At 42.9% G+C, this 21,036-nt stretch overlaps 1 protein-coding gene across 1 annotated transcript in view; it reads left to right on the forward strand.

The window, feature by feature from the left end:
- The first annotated feature begins 681 nt into the window (after positions 1-681).
- Positions 682-21,036, forward strand: part of nhsl2 (NHS-like 2) — a 366,941-nt gene continuing 346,586 nt past the window's right edge. Inside the window, exon 1 of the mRNA XM_041195871.1 lies at positions 682-1,081. Within this exon, the coding sequence (XP_041051805.1) occupies positions 787-1,081 (295 nt within the window). The 5' untranslated portion in view covers positions 682-786. The remainder of the gene's footprint in view (positions 1,082-21,036) is intronic.

The following is a 21,036-nucleotide window of genomic DNA, read 5'->3' on the forward strand; positions in this document are numbered from 1 at the left end:
TTAAAGTTACACTTTTTGTTGCTTGGATTGCACACATTGTAAATATAAAAATGTGTGGATTTCATGCATAATGTTGTTCCAAGCCATATCACTTTTAGTCATGAGACATTTGCACGTAAACTAATGTTAGAAAGATCGGTCTAGGAGGAAGCGATTACCAGACGAATAGCACACGTGACTGGACATGTTACAAATAGCAACAAAAAAGTTTTGTCAAACACATTTTGTTTTTTTTAAATAACGTTAAAATAAATAAACGAAGATGCTGCAGAACGGTTTTGTTAAGTGTACAGAACTTGCACATTGAATGGATGAAGAGTACCAGCATACGTTGTTTTGTATAAACTCTGTCCCAGACTTCCTGCTGCTCTGACGAGGGAAAGGGACGTGACATTGGAAATTTTACAATATTGTGGAGCCAACTCAAGCCCCTTCTTAAAAGGAAATGTCAAATTCACCGCCCCATTCACATTATACAGCACATTCCACAGCACGATTACAGGCAAATGTCGGACAATCCGGAAAAAAAATACGTTGCCGCATCGTTGTTTTAAAGAGAGCCTGTAAATTTGAATCCCTAATAGAGTTGGACCACCCCCACAGCTGGTTAAATATTTGTAGACCCCTCCTCTCCCAGAGAAACAGCGCTCTCTAGAGGCTAGAGCAGGATCTGTCAGAAAGCAAAGAGTGATCCCATTCACGGCTCAGGTTTGTTTTGCCCTGACAGCTGTTTGGTTGCATTGCACGCCTCGAATCATTTACTACTTTTGATAGGTTTTAGTTTTTATGTTTTCTTTTAAAATGCCTTTTTGCAAGAGGATCGTGCGCCCTGTGCAAGTTTGCCGTTTGCACGGCGAAGGGAGAAGGCTGTCAGCCTTGGAGAATCTGATCGATGTGTCCAGTTTTACTTTGGGAAGTGTCCTGAGGCAGCTTTCGGATCTGGCGAGAGAGGCGGTGAGTGTGTTGCAGGAGATCGAGCTGGAGATCGGATCTATTAACCATCGGGCGCTGCTACTGGAGGTCAGAATCATCGGTTTACACAGATACGTGTCAGCCCTGGCTCTGAGACCTGCTGCACCCTGTGAGTACCATGGAGCAACTTGCGTCCAGTTTCTTCATTAAAAGGAAGGGTGGGGCAATGTCTTCATGAAAAATCATTTGCAAAACTTTTTGTTTTGCGGAGGTGTCAATGTTATCAGCGTTGTTATTGTGCCCAGGTAGTGGAGCATTTTGATGTGACTTAAACATTATCCCGCAGATACTTGAGTGCTTTCCTGCCAGCTCTGTAAATGTTTAATGAGAGCCCTGCACAGATAAGAGTTGTTGAAGGAATCACAATGACATGTTTGGGATGCAATGCATTAATTAAGTTGGATTGCCGTGTGTGAATGAAGTGCCTTGTTGAAATACGCTTGGGAACAATGTTGTAGCTCTCTCCTACTAAATGAATTATCAGCTGGAATCCTTGGTAGGAATTGCCATCAATTTGAATCATTAAAGGCAAAGTGCGAAACCTAAGTTTCAACTCTGTCGGGCCAGTAGCTAATAGCGCTGCCTTTTATGTAACTGATTCACACAGAGCGCCAAGTTGACAGCTTCGATCGCTGGCTGGTCTCTCCTGAGTTGTTCTGAACAAGCATGGTGATAAAAGCTTCAATATCCCCTGGATTATGGGGGCGGGGGGAACAGCCAGCCTTTCTGCTCTGTTTTCTGTCCAGTGTCTGCTGTTGAAAGTGTGCATGTCGGGTGAAGTCAAGATCTAGATCCAAGTTCATACATGAAGGATAACTTCTTAAGAAAGGTATTCAAGGCTAACTCCTGCCCAAGGAAGCATACTCAAGTCAGCATCTTAAGGTGTATTGGGGAAACAGTTGGAGGACCACAAATGTGTCTAATCTATTTCTAAATCACTCATTTAAAGATAGGATGGGAATGAAGTTGAATGCCTATCTGTGCAGTTGTCAGCTAGTGGTCTATTAATTGATATTTGTCTCTATGTAAATAAGGTAAAAGGGGACAGTATAGATATAATACATAATTGGTTTATTTTAATTCAGGAAGCCTTGATAAGTGAGATTGTGCCTTTAAGCATTAGGGACCTGAGGATCTGTGATTTTAATGCTTTCTATGTAATTGAGTTTTTGACCAGCTCCCCCCGCCCCCCCCCGCCGGCTCATATTCTCTTAATCACCAAGACAGCTGTCTTCCACCTCTGTAATGTTGCTCATCTCTGCCCCTGTCTCAGCCCATTTTCTGTTGAAAGCCTCATTCCTGCTCTTGTTATTTCCAGATTTGACTATTTCAATGCTGTTTTGGCTGGCCTCCAAAACTCAAGCTCATCCAAAACTCTGTTGTTCATATCTTATTGCGCTCCAAGCCCTGTTGGCCCATGACTGCTGTGCTGGCTGACCTATATTGGCTCCTGATCCACTAATGCTTGATTTTAAAAGTATCATCCTTGTGCTCAAAATTCTGCATGGCCTTTCTGTTCCCTATCGATGTAACTCGTCCAATTCGGCAATCAGTGATTTGTCTAAATTTTCTACATTGTCTGTGACTTGATTAGTTCAGTATGCAGTACCTTTAAGTTCTTTAATGTGATGGTGCATGTACGGTATCTTAAAGAGAACAACTTGTGAGAAGCCCATGCAGTACCCTCATGATTGCTGCATGGCTATGCATGCATGTAGCACATTGTGATCACTATCTATAATTCTCCAGGAACTCTTGTGTTCCTCCAATTCTGGCCTTTTGAGTTTCCAGCACTTCCTTTGCCCACCATTGGTGGCTATGCCTACAGCTATCAAGGTTCTAAACTGTGGAATTTTCTTCCTAAATCTCTTCAATTCTCTCACCTTTAAGGCACCCCTTAGAACCTACCAGTTTGATGAAGCTTTTACTTATGGTACTTTGGCTCGGTGTCAATTTTTGTCTGACGATGCTCATCTGAAACACCTTGAGACTTTTTATTATATTGAAGGCTGAAACAACTGTATGAATGTGAGTTATTATTGCTGCTTAAAGTCACTTAGATGGATTTATCCTTTTGATTGTATTTCTGCCAAGCTGCCCACCCTCCATCCTTCTCCACACTGTTGTTCAATGTGGACCAGCCAAGCAGAGATCTGTTGATTGAGATGAATAATAGAAATGAAAACCTTCACCTTTGAAAGACAACAGGCAGCAGCAACAGCTGAATTATCAGTTGGAAACAAAATAAACAGATAGTATTGTCTGCGTTTTCAATGTATGTGTACATGCAGTTGATACACACCTGTTTCCCCCTCTAAGGTGACTTGGCTCAGGGATCCACTGTACTAAATGTCAGCAGCAGTGACAAACACATGGAGAGTTGCTGAGCCAGGGACAGTACCTCTGATCCTCTCCCCAACAGGCTGAATTTCTAGTGAGGCCAGCAACCAAAAACAATCGCATCCTTCAAACAGTAAATAGTAATGTGAAGGAAAAGGAAAGAATTCGGATGTTGCAAATTTTAATCATTAATTTACAATTTGGAAATGGTTCATTTGACCTAATCAGTCTATGTTGGTGTCTATGCAGTATATGATCAGCGGTTTTTAATCCAACGTATATGCCCTGCTCCCTTATCACTTTATGCCCCTGCCTTCAATAGCTTATCTAATCTATCATTAAATGTTGGCATGGTTGCTGCTTGAATCAGAACTCCTGTTGTGCATTCCATAGCAGCACAACCTGATGTCTATAAAAATAAAAATTTCTGCTTCTTTCTGATTGCGCTTCAGATTGCTAGCATTGCATTTCCCCCCTTTTATTGCTCTATGTATAATTCCACGTTATAGTATGGGATTAGTTTCTCTTTCAGTAGATTTTTAAAGTACAGATCAGTACAGTTCAATTACATAGCAGGAATTATTAACACTGTAACACTACCGTTGTTATTACCACTGCCACAGGAATTTCACATTAATACTGTTACAAACTCTTAGTTATCACTGGGCCAGGAGTTTATCATATTGTCATGACCACGGATCATAGCCCCGAATTACTTACGAGCATATTGAACTTTTAAGATAGACTTTTTTTTTATAAAAAGGACATACAAGCAAAGGCTGGTTGAGTCTGTAAAGTAACCACTCGCTGGAAAATTCCTATGTGGATTACATTTGACCAATTAGTACAGAGAACAGAATGTCGAACCTTAAAAGGTGTCAAGACCTACTTCAGACAGAGACACTTCAAAGGAAAAGATGCAATACAAAACCGAACTGTAATCTGTGGTTGCGGAGCTAATGAGTGATGATTATCATTTCCTGTGAGTTATATCGCAGACTGTGGACATGATGTGAGTTGAAAGGAAAGCAGATCTGGGCGAAAGACATGCTTTTTTTTTCCCTCCAGGAATACACAAGAAAAGAGGTTAAAAGCCAACTGCAATCCTGGTCTCTGTGTGCTAATTTCGATGTTTCAGGCCTGGTGTGAGAAGGTGTGCTGTGAAGGTCACAGCTGAAGAACGTCAATTAGGCATCTCTGCACTTGCAGGTAAAAAAAGTCCTCTCACTGATTGCTGGAAGCAATTCACAAGTCAGCAAAGCCACAGCTAAAAAGGAAACAAGACAACTTGAGGAGTCATACGGACTCGAAATGTTAACTGTATTCCTCTCCGCAGATGCTGTCAGACCTGCCGAGTTTTTCCAGCTATTTTTATTTTTGTTTCAGATTTCCAGCATACGCAGTATTTTGCTTTTAACTCCTTTCAGTTAACCTGCAGAACCAAGGATCTCCAAACCAGCTGCTCAACTACCAAAGTCAGCTCTACCGGAATCATCCAACTTAACAGCTGCAACGTTTCACCATCTACTCCTCACAGACAAGCCAAAGACTGATTCATATATCTTTTTTAACTTTTATTTTTGGACTCACTTCTCATGTCTAATCTCTGTGTATGTGTGATGTGTTTTTATTATTTTTTTCTCATGTTTTAGTAACTAATAAACTCGCTCTTTCTTTAACTCAAGAAAGCCTGGTTAAATTGGCTCCTTTTAAAATGTAAATGCATTTGGACTGGGAAAAGATATCCACAAGAGAATGCACCCAACCCTGGAGTTCTGACCTACTTGGATTGAAGTATTCAGTCCATTCTCTCAGGAGCACGAATACGTCTTCCTCAAGAGCAGTGTACACCAGGGAGACATTTGAGGATCTCCACACAGCTTCAAATACAAACCTGACCCTGTTTATTGTAACCTTTATATTTTTAAACAAACCCTGGGAGGGGAAAGCTGACCTTCTGCTGGAGATTCTGAGCCCATTTTCACAACTTGGGACTCAAAAATAGTTGGATCCTGAATGGCACTGACTTGCCGAGTTCCCCTCTTTGTTTTTGTAGTGTGTTGACACCTGCCACTTGCTAGCAATGTAAAGATATTCTAAGATTCCGTAGACAGAAAACCACTGTGAACTTCGTGGATTAGGTGTGTGTGTGCATGTGAGAGAAAAGGCAACAGAAAAAAGAATTTGTATTTGTATTGTTGTTTTCACAACCCAGAATGTCCCATAGCACTTCTAAGAGTCAGAAAATGCTCTGGGAATAGTTGATAGGCTGTCTAACAGTACTATTGCCATTGGACAGAGCTTTATGCAAGAAGTACTTAGATCTTCTAACAAGGACAATGTAATAGCAATAGAGTACTTTAATCTTCATGTAAATGGGACAAATGAAATGGCAAAGGTAATCTGGAAGATGAGTTTGTAAAATGCTTCAGTGACAGCTTCCTAGAAGAAAACGTTTGGAGCCAACTAGGGAAAAGCTATTCTTAGTATTTTTAGCTCTAGTGTTGTGCAATGAATTGGTAATCTCATAGTAAAAAATCCTCTGGGAAGGCTTTCAATATTAAGTTTGAGAGGAATATACTTGAATCCAAAACAAGAATCTTAAAATTTAAATGAATTACTTGGTATGAGGGGAGAGTTGACAAGGTTGATTGGATAAATGGGCTAAAAGGTGTGGTAATGAATAAACAGTGGGAAATGTTTAAACAAATGAATCAAAACATTGCATAAAATGTGTTCCATTAAAAAACAAAAACTCATTGAAGAAAATCCCATCTGTGGTTTACTGGGGAAGTTAAGGACAGAATACTGTTACAAGAGGCTTATAAAGTTGTGAAGAATAGGAGCAAAGCTGAGAATTGGGAGAGCTTCATAAACAAACAGAGTGTTTATAAAGAGTAATAAAAGAGTAATGAAAAGGGAAAAATGTAGAATATGAGAGTAAACTAGAGAAAATTATACAAACAGATTATAAGAGCTCTTACAAGTATATAAAAATGAGGAGAGTAGCTAAAGTAAACTTTGGTCCCTAAGAGGCAGAGACAGGAGAAAGTATCATGGGGAATGAGGAAATGGTAGAGATGTTGAATAAATATTTTGCGCCTGTCTTTGTAGTAGAGATACAAATTACACACCAGAATAAAGGATAACCAAGGGACTAATGAGAGTGAGGAACTTAAAGTAATTAAGATCAGCAGAGAAAAAGTATTAGAAAAACTTAAGGGACTAAAAGCTGACAAAGCCTTAAGGCCTACATCCTGGGCTATAAAAGAGGCAGCTGCAGAGAAAGATGATACACTGGTTATGGTTTTCCAAAATTCCATAGATTCTAGAACTGTCCAGCAGATCAGAAGTGAGCAATTGTAACACTGCTATTCAAGAAAGGAGAGAGAGAGAGAAAACAGGAACTCCAGAGGAGTTAGCCTGTCGTCGGTCATGGGAAAATGCTGGAATCTATTATTAAGGAAATCTTAACAATGCACTTAGAAAATGATAGTATGATCAGACAGACCAACATGGTTTTACAAAAGGGAAATCGTGTTTGAGAAATTTATTAGAATTTTTTGAGGATTTAACTAGTAGGCTAGATAAAGGGGAACCAGTAGATGTATAATACTTGGTTGCAGAAAAGACATCTAATAAACTGCCACACAGAAGGTTAATATGAAAGATAAGGGCTCATAGAGTTGGGGTAATATATTAGCATAGATGAAGGATTGGTTGATGACAGGAAGCAAAGAGTAAGGATAAACGGGACATTTTCAAGTTGGCAGATTGTAACTAGTGGCGTGCCGCAAGGATCAATACTGAACCTCAACTATTTACAATCTATATTAATGGCTTAGACCAAGAGACTGAGAATAATATGTCCAAGTTTATAGAATCATAGTGATAGAATGGTTGCAGCATAGCATAAAGGCCTTTGGCCCTTTGTGTCTTTGCTAGCTGTCTGAAAAAACAACTCAATAATGCCACCCCGCTGCCTTCTTCCTGTAGCCTTACACATTCTCCCTTTTTGGATAATAATCCAATTTCCTCTTTAATGCCTTGATTGAAACTGCCTCCACAGCTTTCTCAGGCAGTGTATTTCTAGCCACTTGCTGTGTAAAAAAAAGTTTTTCCTCATGTTGCCATTGCTTCTTTCTCCAATTAACTTAAATCTGGTTCTTGATTGATGATTATACAAAGCTAGGTGGGAGTGTAAGCTGTGAAGAGGACACAAAGATGTTACAAAGAGGTTAAGTGGGCAAGAAGGTTACAGATGGAGTATAACGTGAGGAAGTGTGAGGTTATTCTCTTTGATTGTAAGAATAGAAAAAAGATTTTTTTTAAAATGTGAAGCTTTTAAATGTTAATGTTCAGAGACACTGGGTGTACTTCTACCAGGAACATGGAAAGCTAGCATGCAGGTATAGCAAGCTATAAGGAAGGCAAATGGCATTGCAAGGGATTCCAGTATTGGAGTACAAGAACAAGGAAGTCATGTTAGATTATATAAGGCTTTGGTGGCACTACACCTAAAGTACTGTGCACAGTTTTTGGTCTCCATACCTAATGGAGGGTATATTTGCCTTGGAGCTGGTACAGCTTTGGTTCATTGGATTAGTTATTGGGATGAGAGGTTGTCCTATGATGAGAGGCTGAGGAAATTGTGCCTATATTCCCTGGAGTTTAGAGGAATGGGAGGGGATCTCATTGAATCATATAAGGTTCCTTAAGGGCTTTATAGGGTAGACATTGAGACGTTGATTCTGCTGGCTGGGAAACCTAGAACATCGGGGCACAGTTTCAGGATAAGGGGCTGATCATTTAGAACTGAGGTAAGAAGAAATTTCTTCTCTCAAAGGATCATGAATCTTTGGAATTCTCTACCTGAGAGGTTGTGGATGCTCCATCACTGAATGTATTTAAGGCTGGGATAGGCAGCTTTTTGATCTATTGGGGAATCAAGGGATATGGGAAGCAGGCAGGAAAGTGGAGTTTAGGCAGAAGATCAGCCATGATTGTGCTGAATGGTGGAGCAGGCTCGAGGGGCCATATTGTCTACTTTTGCTCCTTTTTATTTCTTTATTCTTTCATGGGATGTGGGCATTGTAGGCAAGACTTGCATTTGCTGCCCATCCTTAATTGCCCTTAAACTGAGTGGCTTCTTAGGCCATTTCAGAGGGCAGTTGAGAGTCAACCACATAGCTGTGGGTCTGGAGTTACATGTAGGCCAGACCAGATAAGGATGGAAGATTTCCTTCCCTAAAGGGAATTAGTGAACCAGATGGTTTTTTTTACGACAATCAGCTATAGTTACCATGGTCACCATTACTAAGACTATCTTTATATTTATTAACTGAATTTAAATTCCACCAGCTGCTGTGCATTAGCCTGAGTCTTTGATTACCAGTCCAGCGACTTTACCACTAAGCTACCATCTCCTATTTCTTGTGTACTTACAACTAATTTACTCTATGTTTCTCCTTGTGATTCTTATACAATTTTTGTCTGTATATCTCAATTTGTTTCAAACTCATTTTATCATATTTTTGTTTCCTTTTCTTGCCCCTCTCAATGCCACAATCTTTGTACCTACATGTCTCCATGTTGTTTATGTATGACTTTCATGTGTTCCTTTCCTGCTGCAGTTTTAAGGCCACTGAAACAAGAGAGGCATGCTGAGAGAAGTGTTGAGCAGAGTAGCATTGATTTAAAAAAAGAGGCAAGAAAGACTAATATAGTTGCAGACTGAATATGAGAGTCACATGACTATCAGATGCCATCCAGAAGTATGAGAGAACCACTAGTAGAGTCTCTTCATGTGGGGAAACATTATTCAAGTCTTGGATGGATTTAGGCTTTAGGGTGAGTTAAGAGCCTGTTGAGAGGCAATTGTGATTGAGTACAAAGCAGGGTTTTAAATGTACAGTAATATAAAATAGGTGGAGAGGAAATCTGGATGAGTCATGCTGATATCTGTCCCCAGAATTGTAATCATCTTTAATGAGCTTTATTAATAATATATATTGACCATATTACTTCCAGGTGCAGATTCTCTCAGTGAATGTACATTGTAATGGTTATTTTCTCAGTGTGGGTACCATCACCCATGGAGTAGACTATCACTGTGAAACATGTTGCTGCAATAAAAATGGATTGAAGCAGATCCCTTGAGTTCTGTTATATATTGCAAGTCCAATGATTGTAATATTTGAATAAATGGGTGCAATTTTAAGACTGTAATCTTATTTTAAGATAATATTATGAACTGTAGGTGACACCAATGTCTGGTAATCATGCCATTGTATCTGATGTGTTTTTTAATGGCGCTCTGGAGGGACTATCATGAAGCCATTTGAATTAAAATTTCTTTGTATTGTTCTTGAATATCTTTGCATCAAAGTAGGAATTTTTAACTTAGATTTATCTTAACCATTTAAAATCAATTTAAATTATGCCAATCAGCTGTGATTCTGTGAATTTTGTGCTGTTCTGTGGCACTGTTACTTTGCAGCTGATGGTCATACAGATAAGTGTTTTATCACCATGAATGGTGAATCACTGCACCTAAATTTAACTGGTAATATTCTTGCAAAAAGGGTAAACAAAGCAGTGGAGGAGGATTTAAACTGGTAAGACTGAGGCACGGGCTGTCTTACAGTGTGTGGTGAAGGAGTTGAGAATAGGTGTAGTGAAAGTACAAAGCATAGTAAAATAATGACCCAAAACGTCCGAAGAAAGTTAGAACCCCTGTATCCGACTCTGATCAGACAGAAAACTACGCACTTACCTGCATACGATGAAAACGCTCCAACTTCCAATGGAAGATCCTACAGAATTCCCTCAGTGCAGGAACCCTTGCAGAGAGCAGTGAAGAGTTTCAACACAGAAGCCATGCGCCCTTTTTGCGGCACCACCTGCCATTTTCTGCAAAGTGTTTAAGGTTTCGAAACTTCCTAGTGTGTTAGAGAATGAGTGTATGAATTAATGGGTGAGAGTGTAGGTGCGTTGGTGGATAGGTGGCTGAGGTAAATGGGTAGTGTGGCAGGTGGGTAGGGTGACAGTTGGGTAGGGTGATAGGCGATTGAGGTGGGTTAGTAGAGAGGTAGGTCAGGATAATTGGGCCGGGTTGGGAGGGGTTGTTAGGCCTAGGGAGAGTTGGGGGGTCAGGGGGTGGTCAGGGAGGTGTCGGGGAGTTGGGGGAAGTTGGAGGGTCGGGGGATTGGAGTTCAGGCGGTAGTTGAGGGGTTGAGGAGGGAGTTGAGCGTGTGTGTGGTCAGTTGTATAGTTACCCAGGAGTTAGGCCAGTATGTTTCTAACTTTTCCTGGGCAACTATCCAGGTAAGCAACTCTGGACTGTCCAAAAGTCTCTGACTGTAAAACAGGGTTGGATATTTTTTCAGAATGTCCAGGGGGCAGGGGAATTGCCCATCAGAAGATCCCAGGCAATTCCCATGGAGTCAGTGCTTTGGGGCTTCTGCGAATCTTGGGGTATATGTCCATTCTCCAATGATCTGGAGATCAAAAGATCTGAGCCAATAAGGTCAAGTGGAAGTATCAAAGGACCTACCCTAAGGAAGATCGGCAAGAGTTTAAGGAGAAGAGCAGAGAAGATAAAGATAAAATAAAGCAAAAAGAATATTTAGGATTGTAAAAAGTCCAGGGTTCCACAGTTCTCTGCAAAATATTAGAAATAAAGTCAAAAACTAGGGGCAGTGCTTAGGACTGAGGGATATTTAGACCGGAATCTACTGTTGTCACCCTGTGGCAAGTTTGGTGGTGAGGAGTTATTAAATCAGGCGGGAGAGTGATGGTTGGGAACCCCAACATCTTCCCACCACTACCCTGATTAAGTCTATGGTGGGAAGGCCTGTGGATGTACTTTGTGCCCAGCTGCCACTGAGGCCCTTAAATGGTCCATTAATGCCCACTGTTAGTGCAGAGGGATCTAAGTGTTCCAGCACAAGAAAGTTAGTATGCAGGTGCAGCAAGTAATTTCTTTTATTCATTCATGGGTTGTGGGCTTCGCTGGCTGGGCCAGCATTTATTGCCCATCCCTAGTTGCCCTCAAGAAGGTGCTGGTGGTGAGCTGCCTTCTTGAACCGCTGCAGTCCCTGTGGTATAGGTACACCCACAGTGCTGTTAGGAAGGGAGTTCCAGGATTTTGACCCAGTGATAGTGAAGGAAAGGCAACTTATTTCCAAGTCAGGATGGTGAGTGACTTGGAGGGGAACTTCCAGGTGGTGTTGTTCCCATGTATCTGCTGCCCTTGTCCTTTTAGATGGTAACAGTTGTGGGTTTGGAAGGTGCTGCCTAAGGAGCCTTGGTGTATCTCTGCAGTGCATCTTGTAGATGGTACACACTGCTGCTACTTTGCAATGGTGGTGGAGGGAGTGAAGATATGTGGATGTGGTGCCAATGAAGTGGGCTAATTTGTCCTGGACAGTGTCAAGCTTCCTGAGTGTTGTGGGAGCTGCACTCATCCAGGCAGGTGGGGAGTATTCCATCCCACTCCTGACTTGTGCCTTGTAGATAGTGAACAGGCTTTGGGGAGTCAGGAGGTGAGTAACTCGCCACAGGATTCCTGGCCTCTGACCTGCTCTTGTAGCCACAGTATTTATATGGCTAGTTCAGTTCAGTTTCTGGTTAATGGTAACCCCCAGGATGTTGATAGTGGGGGATTCAGTGATCGTAATGCCATTGAACATGTAGTGGCGATGGTTGGATTCTCTGTTGTTGGAGATGGTCATTGCCTGACACTTGTGTGACATGAATATTACTTGCCACTTGTCAGCCCAAGCCTGGATATTGTCCAGGTCTTGCTGCATTTGGACATGGACTGCTTCAGTATATGAGGAATCACGGATGTTGCTGAACATTGTGCTTGGTAGCACTGTTGATGATCCCTTTCATTACTTTACTGATTATCGAGATTAGACTGATGGGGCGGTAATTGGATGGGTTGGATTTGTCCTGCATTTTTTGTACAGGACATACCTGGGCAATTTTCTACATATCCGGGTAGATGCCAGTGTTGTAGCTGTACTGGGACAGCTTGGCCAGGGGTATGGCAAATTCGGAAGCACAAGTCTTCAGTACTTCTAATTTTATGACGGAAGGAAGGTCACTGATGAAGCAGCTGAAGATGGTTCGGTCGATGACACTGCCCTGAGGAACTCCTGCAGTGATGTCCTGGAGCTGAGATGACTGACCACCAGCAACCACAACCATCTTCCTTTGTACTAGGTATGACTCCAATCAGCTGAGAGTTTTCCCCTGATTCCCATTGAATCCAGCTTTGCTAGTGCTCCTTGATGCCACACTGGGTCAAATGCGGCCTTGATGTCAGGGGCAGTTACTCTCACCTCACCTCTGGATGTTCAGCTCTTTCGTCCATGTTTGAACCATATTGGAACAAGGCTGTAATGAGGTCAGGAGCTGAGTGGCCCTGACAGAACCCAAACTGGGCATCAGTGAGCAGGTTACTGCTAAGCAAGTGCCGCTTGGTAGCACTGTTGATGATCCCTTCCATTACTTTACTGATTATCGTTATTAGACTGATGGGGCGATAATTGGCCGGGTTGGATTTGTCCTGCGTTTTTTGTACAGGACATACCTGGGCAATTTTCCACATATCCGGGTAGATGCCAGTGTTGCACTGGGACAGCTTGGCCAGGGCATGGCAAATTCAGGAGCACAAGTCTTCAGTACTATTGCCAGAATATTGTCAGGCCCACAGCCTTTGCACTGTCCAGTGCCTTCAGCTGTTTCTTGATATCACGTGGAGTGAATCGAATTTATTGGATACTGGCATCTGTGATGCTGGGACCTCCGGAGGAGGCTGGGATGGATCATCAGCTTGGCAGTTCTGGCTGAAGATTGTTGCAAATGATTCAGCCTTATCTTTTGCACTGATGTGCTGGGCTGTCCCATCACTCAGGGTGAGGATATTTGTGGAGCCTCCTTTTCCAGTGAGTTCTTTAATTGTCCACCACCATTCACGACTGGATGTGGCAGGACTGCAGAGCTTAGATCTGATCCATTGGCCATGGGATCCCTAAGCTCTGTCTGCCACTTGCTGCTTACGCTGTTTGGCATGCAAGTAGTCCTTTGTTGTAGCTTCACCAGGTCAACACCTTATTTTTAGGTATGCCTGGTGCTGCTCCTGGCATGCCCTTCTTACTCTTCATTGAACCAGGGTTGATCCCCTGGCTTGATGGTAATGGTAGTGTGGGGGATATGCCAGGCCATGAGGTTACAGATTGTGTTTGAGCACAATCCTGTTGCTGCTGATGGCCCACAGTGCCTCATGGCTGCCCAGCCTTGAGTTGCTGGATCTGTTCGAAATCTATCTCATTTAGCACAGTGGTAGTGCCACACAACACAATGGAATGTATTCTCGATGTGAAGGTGGGACTTCCTCTCCACAACAACTGTGCGCTGGTCACTCCTCGTGATACTGTCATGGACAGATGCATCTGCAGCAGGCGTCTTAAACAGCCAGTTAATGCCCACTGTTAGTGCAGAGGGATCTAGATGTGCTAGTGTGTGAGTCAAAAGTTAGTATGCAGGTGCAGCAAGTAATTTTTTTTCCACTATTTCTTATGTTTTTTATCCTGCCACCTCTGGTATGGACCCAGTGGTGGGCAGAGGCTCACCATGTAGGGAGCACAGGAGGTTGTGGGTGTTCTCTCATTTCCTTCATTTACAGGCACTTAGTAACTGATCTAGTGATCCATCATCAGGAAGGGGGGCTGGCTGAGAGCCACCCTTTGGCCTTGATGCCAATACCCCCCATCCAACAATCCTCCCCTCTATCTCCTGCTATCACTCCATCTGTGGTTTGGGATTCAGCAATGATCCAATTGGGTGTTGTACTGGTAGCAGCCACTGCTTCCCTGGTTGCACTACCATTTAAGAGAGTTGCTGGCCTCTGGTATGGCAGCTCTCAGTGGGTGGGACTTCCACCCTGGGGTCCTTGTTCCCAGGTAAAGGCCTGTTGTTGGCCTTTCATTTGCCTGAGTGGCACAAGAAGTGGTGGGCCTTCCTGAAAAGAGGCAATGCAGGATTCTCACTGGCCCTTCAGCTGCAGCCAAGTTCCCCATCACCTCCGTAGGATTTGAGCTTATGTTCCCAGCTCAATAACAATTGACTCTAGTTGGGTGAGCATGGAAGATAAATATTTTTATTTAATTTAAAGAGAGAGGGGATAATATTATGAATATTCTGAACCAGAATAAAAATGGGATTGTGGGTGGTGGGAAAATGGCCTCTGGTACAGGTATCCCTGTTTGCAGCTCATTCTAATAGCTCGTTTCCATTTAGCATAGTTTGTAAATAACATTAATTACATAGCTCTGCCTCTTTTTACTTTTAGCATAGTTACTGCACATGCACCAAGAAACACATTGTAACTGTGCCTAATCGGTCTGTATTTTTAAACATACTGCCGCTTTTCTACCCCTTATCCCTCCCGCTCTCCTGTCTCACTCCTTTCTGCTCGCCGCTTCGCTCTCCCAGTCCTCTGGCTCCAGCTTCCCTCTCCTGGCCTTCCCACTAGCTGCTTCTCTCTTCCGGCCCTCCAGTTTGCTGCTTCCCTCTCCTGACTCTTACGACTCTCCTGACTCTCCTTCGTGCCGCTTTCCTTTCCCAACGCACCCACATGCTGCCTCCCTCTCCCAACCCTCCTGCTCACTGCTTTCCTCTCCCGATCTCACACTCAGTGTTTCCCTCCTCGGACTTCCTGCTCGCCTCTTCCCTCTCCTGACTCTCCCACTCGGCATTTCCCTCTCCTGACTCCCTGCTTCCTGATTCATTCTCCCGACCATCCTGCTCCCACTCCCCTCTCCCAACTACATCACCGTTCCCCCCCATCTCCAACCCCAGCTCATCACGTCCCTCTCCTGACCCTCTTGCTCTCTCTGCCCCTCTCATTCCCTCTCACTTCCTGCTTCCCTCTCCCAACTCTGTCATTGTGAGCGAGGGCTCAGGAGAGGGTCAGCAAGAGGGAGGGAGTGAGTAAAGGAGCGAGGGGGTAAGTGAGTGGGAGGAAGTGAGGGGTTTGGGGGAGGGAACCGGTGAGTGGGAGGGTCAGTGGAGGGAAGGGGCGAGCAGGAGGGTCAGGGAGAGGAGGGGCGAGCGGGAGGACTGGGGGAGGGAAGGGGCTAGCGGGCGGGTCAGGGAGAGGAGGGGCGAGCGGGCGGGTCAGGGAGAGGAGGGGTGAGCAGGCGGGTCAGGGAGAGGAGGGGCGAGCGGGCGGGTCAGGGAGAGGAGGGGCGAGCGGGCGGGTCAGGGAGAGGAGGGGCGAGCGGGCGGGTCAGGGAGAGGAGGGGCGAGCGGGTGGGTCAGGGAGAGAAGGGTCGGGGGAGGGAAGGGGCGAGCGGGAGGTTTGGGGGAGGGAAGACGCGAGCGGGCAGGTTGGGAAAGGGAAGCGGTGTGTGAGAGGTTGGGAGAAGGAAGTGGGAGCTGGAAAGTTGGAAGGGGGAAGTGAGAGCAGGAGATGTGGGAAAGGGAAGGGGTGAACGGGAGACCTGGGAGAGGTAATCGGAAGCTGATGGGTCGGCAGAGGAAAGTGGCGAGCGGGAGGGACGGAAGAAAGAAGTGCTAAATGGGAGCAGCAGGTAAGGGAAGCAGGAGCAGGAACATCGGGAGAGGGTAGCGGTGAACGGGATGGGTCTGGAGGGAAAGCGCTGAATGGCAGGAGGGGCGGGAGAGGGAGGTGACAAGTGGGAGGGTCAGGTGATTGGGAGAGGGGGAGGGTCAGGATAGACAACGGGTGGGAGGATCAGGAGAGGAAAGCGGTGAGTGGGAGGTAAATACAAAGAGTAGAAAGTTATTAAGAGTCAGTAAGAATTCGTAAGAAGATTTTTGGGCCAATTAGGTTCAAGGCAGCCAAATGGTTTTAAGGTAAAAATTACAGGTCAGGAAAGTCATCCACACTTACTGCATGTTTTCTTATGAGAAATTTTATTTTTGTTTAGCACACTGTAATTTAGGAAGATATTAGGAATGCTAAATGAGGGATAGCTGTTCTGGAGAAGGATCAATAATGAACTGGAAGCTCGTTTTACAACAAACGCAATTTTTTTCCTATTGAAGTCAATGGAAAACAAAATTGGGACAGGATATATCATGTCTGCCTGATCCAATGCCATCAGTTTGCTGCTGGCTGTGTGGAGTATAAATAACCTCACTGATTTTTAATTTGCACACATTATTGGTTACCTTGCAGTATTTTTATTGTGTGCAGTCCTGAGAGCCCCATTAAAGGATGAAGTTTAGAATCATTTGAAAGGGTGATTTTGAAGATTTCTCATAATGGTACCAAGTTATGAGAAAAGACTCAAAACTGGAACATTTTTTAAATGCATCATACAAAGTTAAGGAGGAATCAAATTATGTCTGAGATCTCCTCATCATCACTTGAACCTTTAAATATTTTTGGGAAATAGTTGATGTCAGTGTTTTTTCCAACACTTGTGTGCTCATCAAGCAAGAGATGTTCATGGCAGGATTACAACATTTTCCTTGTTTCTCCATATATGAAGAGATTCCACTAACAATTCTCGCTCATCTTGGACAGGATATATACATAAAATAATTGTCATCTGATTGGGCGATTCATCTTTGCTTCTAACCTTCAACCTTTCTCTCTGCTTCACAACCTGTTTTACATTTCTCTAGCCTACAGATACTAATGTGACCAATAGTCCTGTAAATTTTATTTTCTTCTAAGTTCCAAATACAAATCATACATGTGCTTCCTCCTCACTTTATTCACATTGTGCCAAACAAGTCTACTGCATTAACTCATTCTTGACCGCGATTTTTAAGACTACAAAATGCCTCACTTCTGCCAAGAAGTTCACTTCCTGTGCAATCTGCATTCTTTCAAACTCAAATTTGGCATCAACTAATCATCATTCCTTTTACCTCATCTATTTTACTCTCATCATCTTAGTGAGATCCTGCAATATGGCTTATAATCCTTCATAGAATCACAGAATCTCACAGTGCAGAAGATGCCTTTTGGCCCATCGAGTCTGCACTGACATGTGAGAAACAACTGATCTACCTACCGATTCCCATTTACCAGCACTTGGCCCATAGCCTTGAATGTTATGACATGCCAAGTGCTCATCCAGTTACTTTTTAAAGGGTGTGAGGCAACCTGCCTCCACTACCCTCCCAGGCAGCGCATTCCAGACCGTCACCACCCTCTGAGTAATCCCCCCTAAATCTCCTGCCCCTCACTTTGAACTTGTGTCCCCTCATGACTGACACTTCAACTAAGGGGAACAGCTGCTCCCTATCCACCCTGTCATTTCATATCTTAGTTAGTATTACAGGGAATGATATACAATAAAACCTGTTCTGTAATACACTAACCATACATATCACAACAAACCTCAGGGCCACATCCCCTTCTGCACCAGTGACATTCTTCCTTTTCCTAAACCTTTGGTGACTGAATAAAACTTGATAATTTAGAGCAAGTTCTTCATTTTTCTACTGTGGGCTTCTATCCACTAAGAATTAAGTTGAGACCACTGAAAGGCATTTCATTGTGGATGCTTTCTATTTTCACAAGCACATGGGTATATGGAAATTGTTCAGTGCATGGGATCCTTTGGATAAAGGATGGTGGCACCTGTAAATGTTTATGCAAAGTTCAAGTCCAGTCAATCACTGGGACTGCGACCATGGCTTACCAGTGTAGAAAGCGGAGTCATAGAACAACTCTTGTCAATGTCGCTTTTTTTCTTAAATCTTGCTAAAGAGGTATTTTTGACCAAATCATTGATATAGCTGTCTGTATTTAGATTAACAACAATATAATACAATTAGTATCATAATCGTAGAATTCAAGGTAGACATAGTCATCAATTCACTTGCATGTAAACTAATGTGACTCTTCTGCCTGTTTCCCTTGCTGAAAAAGCAAATTCTCCTCCACCGTTGAAAGATTTTCATTATGATTGTCAGTATTGCAGTTTTGAGGCATTGGGATTTTTGCAGTGTTTGTAGACCCTGGCACCAGCAATTCCTGTTTATTTTGGGTGTTGCAGACTTAGAACATCTGCACACCAGTTTGGATTCTTGTTATCATTCTCAAGAAAACTCTCATTCTTTTATACAGCTTTTGACTTTTGGCCCATTTGGCACATGGTACTGGAGAGAAACAGGTCTATAACAGCGTTCTATGAAACATGCAATTAAAGCCCAGATTCCCTGGCAAGCAAGAGCAGCAAATGAAAAACACATTGGTTCTTGGGACTGGGTTAGCGCAACATCCTCTTACACCTAGAACCTGGATGTTACGATTGGCCCCAATTAATGAAATGGAAGTCTCTTTTTTTCCTTCTGTTGCCTTTAAGTAAATGTCCTTTGTGAAATCTGTTTGGAGCGATCCCTGTCCAGTTCCTATTGGGAGTGGGACCCCAGCACAAAACTGTCCCTCATTTGAAATAATTAACCTGAAATTGGTAATCTCACTCACAATAACCACATAATAACTAATGTAGGAAGTGGAATCTGTTCTTCTCTCTGGCTGTGCTGTACCTATCCTGGGAGTGCTTGGTGCTAATTTGGTGACAAAATATTCTCATTCCATTTTGTTAAATTTGATGAGCAGAAGAATTCACCACAGATATTGGTTTGTGTATAGTCTTGTGAATAAAAAGCACGTGGAGATTGAAAACTGCAAGTCACTTTCTTATACCATTGCAGTGTTAATATTGTTAACACACTCTTACTTATCTGAGCACTCTTTGATAGTGCAGGGCAGTCAAACAGATCTGATCCATGGTTTTACACATGATGTACTCCATTTTTTTTATTGTGGCAGATCCATTTCACATTTTGGGAACACACCCATTTCATATGTGTGACAGATGCAATCAGCAAGGTAGTTGCCAAGGAAGTATTTGGAGGGGGTGTGAATGAGGAGCACATGGCTGAGGTAGATGATGTAATAAACAGCATGCACAGTATGTTGGAGCTGTTGTGAATGTTGTGTATTTCCTATGCTCCTCAATACACTGCTGACAGGTGTCCAATCTTGTTTTCTTTCACAACAGTGCTTGGCAGAAGCCTGGCTTTCCAATTGCTGACATCTGTCACCTGGGAAACCTTTCTGCCATCCACGTTGCTTCCCGTATGTTTTCAACAATATTTTTTCAGTATTTGGTAACTTTTTTCTGTTGTTATAATTGTAAAGGTTTGAAATTTTGAGACTTGCTTCTTCTTTATAGGGTAGATGTTCATAAGGGATAATGAGAGATTATTTTTAAAATGCAAACTCTTCCCCTTCCTCACAGCACTAACCCATGCTGGGGTGCAGTTCCATGGAAATAGCAGCGCTCTGAAACCTTATCTGTCTGGATGTTTTTGATGTGTGAACCTGGCCAGTGATGGGTAGCCGGTGACTTTCTCCTGAGGTCTCAACTTATTCCCTTGCTTTCCTCATTGCTAGTTGTGTTTTCCATAAGACTCCCTGACTGGTGAGCAAGAATGGGAATCCTGACTGGTTTCAATCCTTCCAAGCTTGGGAATGCTGATGATTTTGGTAGAATCCCTGTCACTGTCACTGACCCTGGCTGTGTTCAGTTAACAGAGCAAAGACCAGAAATTTCACCTGGAATAATCTGGCCTTTATGACACCATGTAACATTACAGGTGGTCCTGGGCAACTAAGAACATCCATATAATCTCTGCATGAGTTTTACCTACAGCAGAGGAAAGGAAAAAATAGCCTGTGCCTGTTGTATTATGGGTTCTTTAGTTGCCTTAATGATGAGATCTTGAGATTTGTATATTTGTATATTTAAACATGAACTGTTTATTGTTAACCTTTAACTATTTTCAGTTCCCAAGTTACTGTCACGCATGGTGCTGTTACCTCCGTGCAGGCTGGTTCCAGAGTGTTCTTCCTAGACTGCTCTCTCAGTCTATTACCATGTGACTCTATACATCATGTCATGGGTGTTGCTATTCTCCAGATCCACATTAACCTTTGCTCTGCCAAGCACCTTTACATTACAGTGGCTTGCAGGCACATACAACATCATAAAATAATACCTAGCAGAAGCAATCTAACAATTACAAGCACAGCTCAAAGTAATATATTTTCACTTTCCTCCTGAATTAGATAAAGACTTTTCGCAGCTCTTCTAAAAGTAAACATCAGGACAACACCGGAGCTTTTGTAAGTAGCAGCATAGTAATGGCTAAAAGCACAAAATAAAAAGCGAAGCCCATGGATGTTGCTAAGTTTCAACATCTTTTTAACATTTGCTACAATCACACTTTATCCAGTGCAGTACAGCCAAGGACAAATTTGAATCCTTTAACTGTAAATATCACTAATATCACTCTTTGATCCTGAAGTATCTTATTCCCTCTGGTCCCTTTTTCCTTGCTTTACCTGACATTTTCTTTTCTCTCTCTCTCTTTCTCTCCTATTCCCCCCTCATCTGTTCCTTTCTTCTGTCTCTTGCACTTTTTTCACCCTCGATCCTTCTTTTCACTCTCGTTTTTCCATTCTACTTTTCTGTTTCTTTGTCTTCTTCCCTTCCTCCCTCTCCTACTTTCTCCCCATTCTTTCCTGCTTGGTGTTTTCCATTTAAATTTTTCAGCAGTCTCTAGACTGTAAGATGTTAAGCATTAAATGTAAATAAAAGATTTTCCTGCATGACTTAAATGTTATGCTTGAGGGTGCCTTCATTTGGTGCCTTTACA

The sequence above is a fragment of the Carcharodon carcharias genome, chromosome 9 (genome assembly GCF_017639515.1).
Source record: "Carcharodon carcharias isolate sCarCar2 chromosome 9, sCarCar2.pri, whole genome shotgun sequence".
Lineage (NCBI taxonomy): Eukaryota > Metazoa > Chordata > Chondrichthyes > Lamniformes > Lamnidae > Carcharodon > Carcharodon carcharias.